This window comes from Cnephaeus nilssonii (genome assembly GCF_951640355.1).
Source record: "Cnephaeus nilssonii genome assembly, chromosome: 21".
Taxonomy (NCBI): Eukaryota; Metazoa; Chordata; class Mammalia; order Chiroptera; family Vespertilionidae; genus Cnephaeus; species Cnephaeus nilssonii.
In genome coordinates this window covers 12538292-12550106 of record NC_137092.1, presented here as the reverse complement: position 1 = coordinate 12550106, position 11815 = coordinate 12538292, and the positions used below count along the sequence as shown (strand labels likewise).

The window sequence follows — 11815 nt, the reverse complement described above, 5'->3', positions numbered from 1 at the left end:
TAAGATATTATTGATTTGAGAGAGGAAGGGAGAGGGAGAGAGAAAAAGAAACATCAATGATGAGAGAGAATCATTGATCGTCTTCCTCCTGCATGCCCCTCACTGGGGATCAAGCCTGAAACCTGGGCATGTGCCCTTGACTGGAATTGAACCTAGGACCCTTCAGTCCACAGGCTGACGCTCTATCCACTGAGCCAAGCCATCTAGGGCCTCTCTTCTACTCTTTATACTCTTGGAATCTCATGCAATATTTTCTCAAGTGGATGCTCTTCAAGGGTAGGGACATGTGTAGTTCATCATCACAGCCCCATGGCCCTTAGCCTATTACGTCAATAGTGATTGAAGGGGACACAGAGCCCAGCTGCTTAGGTGGGTTTTATTGATGCACCAGGATAGATGGGGTGGTGGACAGAGGGCAGAGAGAAAAGTAGTTCTGAAAACTCCACAAGCTGAGGAACATTTGGTGAAAGGGATGATTTGTTCTGTGTCTTCCTGCTGCTGAGAAGGTCTGCACAGCAAAGCAGCAAGAGAGAAGAGTGTAGGAGAGAAAGCACCTTGCAGAAATGGCCTCACTGAGAAAGGCCTAAGAGAGGGGCACCATGATTAAGATGTGATGTCCAGGGAAGCACAAGCCAACGCCTCTCCAGCTGACTTCTCCTGGCACTGGGCACTGGGATCCACAGCAGGGACACTCATGGCTTGTTGCTTGTGAAGTAGGAATATAGCCCCCTGGCTGTGAGCTCTCGCTTCCCTTCCGGCTGGGCGGTGTGCAGGCTGCCCTGGTCCTGCCTTCCAATCACTGCCTCCCTGGCCTGGTCATCAACCCACTCCTCCTTGACCACCAGGGGCTCTCTTTCATCCTGCGCTCCTGCTACACTGCCCCCTGGGTGAGTGCTGCTGCCGTCCTGTCTGCCTGTCGGGGTGCTGGTCCCAGCCTGGGCTTGACCGCCTGGCACTGTCTCTTCTGCCTCACAGCTGCCTGACTGTGTCTGGGTCTGTCCCTGTTCTCTAGCCCCTGTCTGGCTCCTGTCCTGCTGTGCGGTCTGGGTGTGTGACCCTGCATGTGTCTGAGCGTGCCCTCCTGTGGCTACCTGGCTCATCTGGCTCCTGTCTTGACTGTGGGTCTCAGTCCCTGTGGTCTGGCCATAGGTGGACTCTTGAGACTGGGTGCTGGTGCTTCCTGTCTGGCGGCTCCTGTCCTGGGTGTGTGACCCTGTAGGTATCTGAACGTGCCCTCCTGTGGCTACCTGGCTCATCTGGCTCCTGTCTTGAGTGTGGATCTCAGTCCCTCTGGTCTGGCCATGGGTGGACTGGGTGCTAGTGCTTCCTGTCTGGTGGCTCCTGCCCTGCTGCGTGTGTGACCCTGTAGGTATCTGAGCGTGCCCTCCTGTGGCTACCTGGCTCATCTGGCTCCTGTCTTGAGTGTGGGTGTCAATCCCTCTGGTTTGGCCATGGGTGGACTGGGTGCTGGTGCTTCCTGTCTGGTGGCTCCTGTCCTGCTGTACGGTCTGCGTGTGTGACCCTGTAGGTATCTGAACGTGTCCTCTAGTGGCTACCTGGCTCATCTGGCTCCTGTCCCACTCCATGGTTTGGGTGGCACCTGCCTGGGTCTGAGTTACGGTGCTAGTAACAGTCCCATGTGTCTGGTGGGCTCTGTTCTGTTCTCTAGTCTGTGACTGTCTCTCCGACACCCACTCTCTGGTCCGATGACTCTGGTCTTCTCCCACTCTCTGGCTGGGCTCCACGTGCCCCCTCGCTTGTGTCTGCTGGCTCTCTCTCTCCTGTCTCTGGGATGTGTGCTGCCCATCCTGGTGATTGGCCTGAGAAGAGCTGATGTCCGGTCCTTGGGTGTGTGCCCCAGCCCCGTCTTGCCATCTGGAAGCCTGCCTGCCCTGGCCACCACTGCTCCCCTCGTGATGCTGTCCTTCCCCAACGCCTCCCACTTCTGTGACACTTCTCTGTCCTTCTCCCAGTTCCGCCGAGGCCCCACGGGGGAAGCTTCCAGACTCTTGAGATCCACAAGCTCCCTCAGGACCCTCACTCAATGTCTTAAAACAGGCCTGTGCGACTTTAAACACCAAGACCAGGAATTCCTTGAATTCTACGGTCCCTGTGTGGTCTTCGTCTAGCAGGCGCAGGACCTCATCCACGGTGGCCGGGTCGTGGGGTTTCTGGGGAGAAGATCAGGCAAAGTCAGCAGCCCTCCCCACTCAGCTGCCAGGACCCCACCCCCCGAGCCTGGAGCCTACCTGCTCTGCCCCGAGCCCCCTTCCCACACGGTTACAGCAGCATGAACACAAAATCACTTTCCTTTTTTAGTCCTGTCTCGCTCCCTCGTGGGTAGCAAACACCTTTTATTTTGTATCCTCTGTGTCTGGCATAATTTCTGGCCCACAGGAAAAGTGAACGAGGATTTCATAAAGAATGAATAAATGATTGCATGCGAGTGATTCTCTGGGCTGTCCTCGGGCCCTGGGCCCCGGCACGGAGGCCACATTCTCACCAAGAGAAACAGGGTGGGAACCTGGCTCCGGGGGAATTCTATGAGATCCTTATTGAGGCTCAGGTGTTTCCCCAACTTAGGGGGTTGGGGATCCCCAGGCACCACAGATTGCCCTGAGCAGGTGGACGCAGCACCCTGATACACCCACACATCCCTGTCCCCAAGACCTTGACCATCCCAGTGCTTTGCTGTGAGCCAAAGGCAGGAAGAGCAGGGAGGTGCACCTGGGTCTGGTTTGCTCTCCCAGACCTCATCGCTGAAGTGAGCACTCAGCTAATGTTTTTGAGCAAATGCTGTGTACAAGGCTCGGACCTGAGCTTCTCATCAATGCTTATTAACGGGTGATGAAATCTCTGCTAGACAGTGTAGATGATCACCATAGCCGCAGAAGTAGCAATTATTTTTATTTCTAGAATATTCCAAGGCTGTGTTTCTCCCTGAGCTGTCCCATTAGAGTCCTTTCACCTTGTCTCCCAATTTGCATCAACTGAAGGCAAGGTGTTTTCTCTAAGGACCTGGTCTGTCAACTCCAGTGGCTGTCCCTTGTTCCCGCCTGCTTCTCTGCGGGCACAGCCTCCAGGAGGACCTGTGGGCTTGGATCTAGTGGCTGCCTCCTCGATTCCTGGGGCAGAGGGTCTGGTCTGCAGACAAACCATCTCGCTCTCCCCTGAGCCCCTCCCCATCTGGCTGGGCCCATCATACCACGATGACGTCAGCAAACTCCTGCTCCAGGAGCCTTTTCAGCTCCCCCCGGGTGAGCACCATGCAGTTGCCCTCCGTCCTGGCGTAGCGTTGGAAGGCGTCGATGATCCCGTTGATGTTTCGCAGTAATTGAGGCATCTTGGTAGTCAAGCTGGAGGAAGAAGAAAAGCCCCGGGGGCTCCATAATGAGCCCCAGTGGTTTCCTCGGGAGCACTCCTGCTTCTAAGTCCTTTCCCTATGTTTGGGCTCTGCTTCTGGTCTCTGTTGTCTTCCTTTCCTTCGTAACGTATTTATGGAGGGGACGCAGGGGCACATGGTGGTTAGAGGCAGGCTCCTGAGTCAGCTGCCACCTACCCGGCAGGGGAGCAAGGGCAGGTTGCTTTGCCTCTAATGCCTTAGTTTACTCACCATGAAATGAAAGCAATACAAGTATTTACTTTAGAGGATTAGTTTGCAGATTAAGAGAGATAATTCATTAAAAGCACTTGATAGATGCTGGTTTATACAAAATGTTACCCATTAAATATCATTATATACATATGTTTGCATACATCTCTATATAGTCTACTGCTCACTAAGTACTTTCATATGCATCCTCTCTCTCTCTCTCTCTCTGCATCATCCTTATTATCTCCACCTTTTATAGGTGATGGAGCAGACAGAGAAGTTGATTTGCCCAAGGCCACACCTTGTAAGGGACCAAGAAATGCTAAAACCTACATCTCCTGAACTCAAATGCAATGACCTTCGAGACTCTGCCCTCTGGACAGCCTGTCCAGCCTGTCTTTGCCTGTCACAGGCTGTAAGAGTCCTGCTGGGAACACCAACCGGCAGTAAGTACATATGTGAGTCAATTCCTGCCTCCGGTAGGGGCCAGGCAGGATTGAGGGCCCCACTCTGCCCTTCCTCACTGCCCTTTAGGAAGGTGTTCAGCAAGAGGCTGGGCCACCACCTGTGGGGACCGCTGAGTAGGGGTGCTCTCCCTGGTTGGAGGCCTGCCAGTTCTGAGAGTCCTGGTTTCTCTGGATGTGAGCTCTGTCCTCCGGGATGGGACCTGTCAGCCTGCTCAGAGGTATGTGGCTCCTTCAAGCCCGTAACCCCGGTGGCCTGTGAGGAAAGGTTCCCAATTGAAGGGAGATATTTTTTTCTCATCAGCCAGGGGGGTGGGCTCAGGTGGAAGTGGGTTCTGGATGGGCAAGAGGCAAAGAGACCTGGAGGTGCAGAAGCAGAAGCCCCAGGCAGGCCCCAGGGAGGAGATGGTGTCTGAGAGGCAGGGTTCAGATGCACAGGGAGGTGGACGGGTTGGGGAGGGGCGCTGTGGAGGTGGAAAGGACAGGGCGCAGGAAGAGGAGGGCCTGCCAAGAGAGGGGAGGGAAAAAGGAAGGAGACCCCCCTCGCCCCCCCGTGGCTCTTCAGGAAGTGTCCTTTCTATGATCTGGCAGCCACAAATTCAGACTGTTTTCTTGTGTACATCACAGCACAAAACTCAGAATGTTGCACCTCGACAGAGACATGAACAGATCCTGCTTTTTGTTTTTGATTTTGTTTTTAACCATATGGCCCACCTCAACTACTGACCTATACGCAGAAAAAATATTGCGATGGCCTTTTAGTTACACTTCAGATCCCTTAGAATAAATCCACAAACTCATCCTGCCTAGGTATTGCCCTGGGGTCAGAGCCCCTTGCTCCCTGAGAAGGTTCAACCCCATTGTCTGGGTTGGCAGAAGTACCGTAACCTGATTCTGGTCTCACAAACCCTGAGCATTGCCAAGAAGCTTCCAGAACTTTAAGAACAAGAGACCTCCCTGGTTGGTGTGGCTCAGTGGTTGAGCATTGACCTATGAACCAGGAGGTCATGAGTCTCATGCTCGATCCTCAGTAGGGGGCGCTCAGAAGGCAGCCAATCAATGATTGTCTCTTATCGTTGATGTTTCTGTCTCTCCCTCTCCCTTTCTCTCTGAAATCAGTAAACATATATATTAAAAAAAAGAAAAAAGGAATAAGAGACCTTGGCTTACCCAGGAAGGCATGTGGGTGGTCTTGCTGCTGCTGCCAACACAGTCTCCCAGTGAGAGGCGCTGCTGCCCGGCCAGTGCAGGGAGGAAAGTGCCCTTTCCCCCTTGCACTGGTTTGCCCGAGGCCCAGTCAGAGCAGACACTTTCTGCCCACAGCCCTGGTTTTATGAGGTCAGATCACCAAGAACTGAGAGTGAGGAAGAGGTTCCTCAGGAGGGCACTTACCTAATGCACAGGCAGGGTGAGGCAAGTGGCTGCTAAGCGGTGTGTGCAGTGCCAGGTCAGCGGCAGGAGCCTTTTATAGGGGATTTAATTGAGTTAGCGCTAGGGTTTGGACAAGATGCCCCACCCCATTGAAAGGCTTGATTCACCCGAGGCTCAGCCAAGCCCCACCTTTCTCCCGTTTCACCTGCTGACACGTGGCTGTGCTGGCCTAAGGATCTGACCCCTCCTACCACGCGTGGAGCCCCCTCTCAGCCCTCATCTCTCCTGGGTCTTCTTCTCATGACAGGAGGCTCCTGTCCCATGTGATGGGCCCAGCCGTGGTCAGCAGGGGTGGGTCCTGGTGAACATTCCTGGTCTCTGTGTGACTGCAGAGTCATGGGGATTTTTTTTTTTTTAATACAAACATTCCAAGAACATACTCATCTGTTGAGGATTATCCTTTTCAAAATGGTGGCTTTGGGAAGCTGTACATGTTTTTTCTGGTGATGTCGTTATTTAGAGCATTCTTGGAATTCTTGTTTTGGAATTGCTTTTTATACCCAGTTTATGAGACATGCAAGGAATCCAATCTCATTTCTCTATAGTTGGGTCTCATATTTGATTAAAACAAAGAAGGTTAATACCTTCCACCTATCATCCTATAGGTGGCTTTTTATAGCTGGTAGGAGAAGAAGCTTAAGATGACTGTGCTTTTCTTCATTGAAAAGAAAGGAAACTGAATTGGTGGACTAACTAGCATATATTTGTGGAGATCCTGCTTCATTTCCGACATAAGGCTAAGACCAGAGTTGAACAAGAGGAGAAATTTCCTTCCTTCCTTCCTTCCTTCCTTCCTTCCTTCCTTCCTTCCTTCCTTCCTTCCTTCCTTCCTCCCTCCCTCCCTCCCTCCCTCCCTCCCTCCCTCCCTCCCTCCCTCTCTCCTCCTCCTCCTCCTCCTCCTCCTCCTCCTCCTCCTCCTCCTCCTCCTCCTCCTCCTCCTCTTCCTCCTTCTTCTTCTTATTCTCTCTCTCTCTCTCTCTCTCTCTCTCTCTCTCTCTCTCTCTCTCTCAGATTTCTGGGGCTAGGAGAAAACTTTTTAAAAAAATATTTTTATTGATTTTTTTTTTTTTTTTTAGCAAGAGAGGAAGGGAGAGAGATACATAGAGAGAAGCATTGATGTGAGAGCAGAACATTGATTGGCTGCCTCCTGCACATCCCCCACTAAAGATCAAGCCTGAAATCCGGGCATGCGCCCTGACCAGGAATCGAACTGGCAACCTTTCGTTGCACAGGATGACACCCAACCAACTAAGCCACACCAGCCAGGGCCCAAAGGAATAATTTCAAATCTGACAGAAAAAGTCCCGAGAGGGTAACGGTAATAGTAAATATCATCTGACTGGATTTGACTTTCAGTAGCATCTCATTTTGTTAGATGCTAATGACAGTCCTGAGAGGTGGGTGGTATGGCTGAGCCCCATAAGTGAGGACACTGAGAAATCCTCAGAGAAGTGGCCACTCAGGGGAGAAGGGATGGAGCTGGACCATCCAGCTGGGAGTGATATGCTTAGAACATCCAGAAAGGTTTGGAAACTAAGGGAAAGTAAGTTAGGGAATTAACAAGCCAGATGCTTTGACTATGAGGTAGGTATCGTTACATCCAATTTACAGGTGAAGAAACTGAGGTAAGTAAACTACCCAAGGCCACATAATGAGAAAAGTGGAAGACCTGGATTTGAACTTAGGTCTTCCTGCCTCCGAAGCCTGTGTGTTTCCATGTGCCCAGGGCAGATCTGAGCCTGGGGTTGGGGCTGAATAGCTGTGGGTCCACAGAAGCAGAGAGGTAAATGAGGTGCCTGTGTGTGTAGGGCAGAGGGAGGTTCACCAGAGAGGGCAGTTCGGACTAAGGGAGATGAGGAGGTGGGAGAGATTGGGACTGGCAGTCTCTAACTGAGTGTGTACATTTGTGAGTTTGTAAAGTTCATAATGAGTTGTTACAAATGAGTGACTTTACTCTGGACAGACCGAGGCCAGGGACTCTATCAGAGCTCTTATCCCCTGCTCACTCTGCTTTGGAGAAAACAGAAATATCTCAAAGCAACAAACCCATTTTTGCACTTCGATTTCTTCTTACACACGTGCTGAGACATTCACCGCTGACCTCTACTTGGTTCATTTCTACCTATGTCTAACAGCCGGTATGTGCTACATGTGGTGAGCTAAGGAATATGATTCTGCTTTTAGAAAATCTGTTTAATCTGGAGAACAAGACAAGTTCAGCCCTGGAAATGCCAGGAAGGATGAGGCAGATACCAGAGCCATCCCTGTTGGCAGTCTCCAGTGACTTAGTGAGTTTCTATTAGACATTCTGGGCCTAATCCCCAACTGGACAGGTTGTGTTGGCCCTGCAGTTTCTCTGAGTCCCCATCCACGCAGGGAGCATGTGACTAACATGATGATTAGCCTCCTTGGTTTGGCCAGGAAAGCTGCCATTTGAAAGGGGGTCCGGATTTCCCAGAACTAAGTGTCCAACTCCTTGAGCAAACAAACTGGAAGAATCTTCTCGTAGGGAGGAAGAAGGACCATCATGGCATGAGCAGTGGGGGCGAGGGGGGGGGTTCTCCCTTTTCCTGCTTCACCAGTGTTCCTGCTCAGAACTCCACAGAGTTTTGGTGGTAGCAAAGGCTTTTTGGCTTAAATGTAAGGGGAACGTACATTTCCCGCTATGCGCTATTACTATCATCAGCTCTCAAGAGTATAGACCTGTCATCCCCACAGAACTGTAGCTTACGCTGCCTTCCGCCTCCTGCGGCCCTTGTTCCAGCGTGAATGCTTTCCTCTCCTCCTCCTCCATCCAGTCAGGACAACTCCAACACCACTGGTTCCATAATATATTTTCAGATGATCCCAACCAGATGAGATCTCTCTTTAGCATCTTAGCTTGCCCTCAATAGTCTTTTGATGGTGCATCTTTTGCAGCATTTATTTTACTCTGTCATCCTTATCACTGCTTATCTATCTGCATAATCCTCCTTTCTGGATTATGCCCCTCTTTGAGACAAGGCTGGTTTGTAGTAAATGTGTGATGACTTGATGTGGAAGCCCTGCCCATTCTTCTGGAAGACACAGCTTTCCTCTGAAATCATGAGGGCTGGCCCCCTGTTTCATCCCACTAGAGCTACTGGGCTTCATTCGTCCTTGTGCTCCTGGGGCTAGAGTGGGATAGCTCAGCATCCGAGGCTAAGGGGGTTCCCAGGACCCAATGGGGAAAAGCTCCATTGCAGCACCAGTCAGGACAGACTGGATTTGTGCTGGTTTCCCTACAAACCCTACAAACCTGTCTGTTCTGGTCTCTACTAGGGTTGGTCTGCTTTGAACTATTTCCTCCTTCATTGATCAAAGCACCTATCCCTCCCAGAGAGGAGGCCAGGATTAAGAGAGGATTTCATTCAGGGTGTTCCGAGCACACTGAATGAAAAAGGAACACCGAGGATGTGCCAAGGTGAAAGCCAGTGAGTAGGGAGTTACTAGTGGGCTTGGAATTCAGTCCTCATTTAAGGGGCAGGGAGTGAGGTGTAGGTGTAGTGTGCTCTGCGCACCAAGGTCATCCAGGGGCCACGGCTGTTGGTAAATGTGCACACTCATTGTCTTCAGATATCTTGATGTTAGAAAAGACAAGAAGGTACCCACACAAGGTTCTTATCTTCAGCAGTGGAGGGAGACCAACTCATCTCACCACCTCACTGGCTACAAGGCTTTGAGTAAGTTCCTGAACCGCTCTGACCCTCTGCTCCCTTACCTGTAAAACAGTGATAAGCTCTGGTCAGGACACGTGGTTGTTGTGAGATTAAAAATATATAGTGGGTGTGAAAGTGCGTCTTAAACTGATGAACACTGAAACATATAGGGTGTTGTTATTTAAGTAGTAGCCGTGAGCAGTTCATTTGAACACAGAGAAGAGGAATGTATACAAAATGAATGTTCAAATGGATCACTCATTCTATCTTTTCAAAAACACCAATCTATAAATAAGAAATACAAGACACACCTTGAAAAATCTAAAAACAGAAGTTAGAGAAAAAAACAACAACAGTGGGGAATTATTCACTAACAAAGGTATGTTTGTTTTTCCACAAAAGGGTTTACCACAGACTTCCTTCCGTTACCCATGTGTTAGTTGATACACCATTAACTCTTTCAGAACAAATGAGTATAAAGTTTAATGTTAGGAGCTGTGCTTTGCATGTCAATCCAAAATAATACTATAATTATCTATGAGGCAGAGAGTCATAATTTCAATTTATGCAGCCGTTGTGGTGCAAAAAGCTACACAGCCTCACAGTGAGCCTGTCTCTAGCTATCCACACGGAGCTGCTGTGGGACGGGACAGGACTCCTCCCACCAGAGTAAGACCCTGCTTTCACTCCCTGATCCCTGAACTGGGAGTTTCTGATGCTTGGTGGCCTTTGCAGTTATTGTAAGGGTTACATGAATCCATGGACCTGCCAGTCGTTGCTGCATAAGGAGATATAAGGAACACAGATCGGGCACCACAGATTGGGCACATGTGTGTGCTATTATCCTCCCGCCCCCCCCCCGCCCCCGCCCGATATCTGCTGGTGAAGTGGCAGCCATGGACAAGAGAGAAGTCACCTTTCTCCATGCACACTGGTGTGGGCCTGACTACTGGGTCTTATCTCTGACCATCAAGGGAAGCTGGTCACGGGCAAGGGCTGGAGGGCTGGATGGTGGCAGTGGGGGCTCCAGGAAACAGTCACAGAGGCCAAGGTCTACCAGCTAACCCTTCACTCAGGGCCTGGGAGTAAATTTCAGGTGACATGGATGCCCTGACCACGGACACTAGGAGATGCTGCTGAGGAAGTGGCGACAGTCCATCCGGCCTGAAAGGGACCTGTTAGTGCGATGCCATCCATTCACTTACTGATGAAGGCACTGAGGGTCCACTTGGTCTCAGCCACTGCTGACTGTGCACACATTAAGTTAGCCATCACACAGCTGGGTGCTCTTTTTAGTTTCCCTGGTCTGGCTTTTCATGGTCTAGGGTACCCCCCCAGCCCCTCCAATTTTCTAGTCAATCATCAGTCCCTTGTATCTTGGTCTGGACTTTTAGCCCTTGTCTCTTTTCCAAAGCAATGTATATATTTTTTATTATTAAAAGTACTACAGGTACATGAAAGAAAATTTAGAAAATTACGATATCAGAAGGAAGAATAAACATTCTCACCAATAGAAACAATCATTTGATTGTCCATCCTTCCATTACTATGTGTATACATAAGTAATGATCTTAATGGCTAACACATATAACTTTATACAACTTACTATATTGCAGTTATTAACTCGTTCAGTCCTCCTAGCATCAGTGAGGTAGGTACCATTAGTATGTCTATATTCAGATGAGAAAAACAAGGGACAGAGAAGTTAAGTGACTTGCCCAAGGTCACAGAACTTGTGAAGGACAGTTTCAGGCTCAGAGTCTATGTATTTCGAGGATCAGACTGGGGAGTCCTAGGCACCTGTAACACCCAGTCTTTCCCTAATTTTGTGTCTCTTATTCCACTGCTTCCCTAACCCCCTGCAAATACAACCCATGTCTCAAGTGGGGGGGAAAGTGTGTCGGGGGAAGCTCTTTGGCTCTGCAGCCTGGGCTTTTAATCACTTCATTATAGTGTCCCCGTATACAGACATTTTTCTATAATATGGGGATTATTTTATATACAGTCTACTCTTTATTCTGATTTTCACAATTATCCTTTTGAAGGTCATTAAATAGCAAAGAATTTCACTGAATGAAGGTGCTGTTACTTAATCATCCCCCTCTTCCCTATTTAGGTTGCCTTTTATAAAACACACAACGTGAATATTCTTAAACATATTTTTGTGCCTATTTATAAATTTTTCCTTGAATATCTAGAAATGGTGGAATCAAAGAACATCAATCATGTTCATGCCCTCACATGCTGGAAACCAAATGACTCTCTCGGGTGGTCTCAAGTCCCCGCTTTATTTGATGGTACCTGAGTGCTGAACTCTCTACGTAGTGAAGAGAACATTGTTTTTCCCTCCAAGTGTTTATTGGCCATTTTACTTTACATATAATTTTTCGTTCATTTCCTTTGTCCATATTTTTTTTATAGAGATGGAAAATTGCCGTCTTCCAAACTAAACCACTTTATTTCGCAAATTACTTTTGAACACTTTTTTCTTTATCTCTGGTTATTGTGTCCTTTTTCTTGCCTGTCATCTCTAGACCCTGGGGTCTTGGACGTTTTATTATAAACTCCCCAACCTTCTTGATGCTACGAGTGAGGCTCCTGCAGCCAAAGAGGCTGGTGTGGGTTCATCTGGGGAGCAAGCTGCTGACCCC

At 49.5% G+C, this 11815-nt stretch overlaps 1 protein-coding gene across 1 annotated transcript; it reads right to left on the bottom strand.

Moving 5' to 3' along the window:
- Window positions 1-671: 671 nt before the first annotated feature.
- Window positions 672-3343, bottom strand: CRNN (cornulin; the record flags this gene model as incomplete). The annotated part of the gene is made up of 2 exons (XM_079760457.1): window positions 672-2171; window positions 3206-3343. 2 exons carry the CDS (start codon window positions 3341-3343, stop codon window positions 693-695), a joined length of 1617 nt encoding a protein of 538 aa, XP_079616583.1. The 3' UTR covers window positions 672-692.
- Window positions 3344-11815: the final 8472 nt, after the last annotated feature.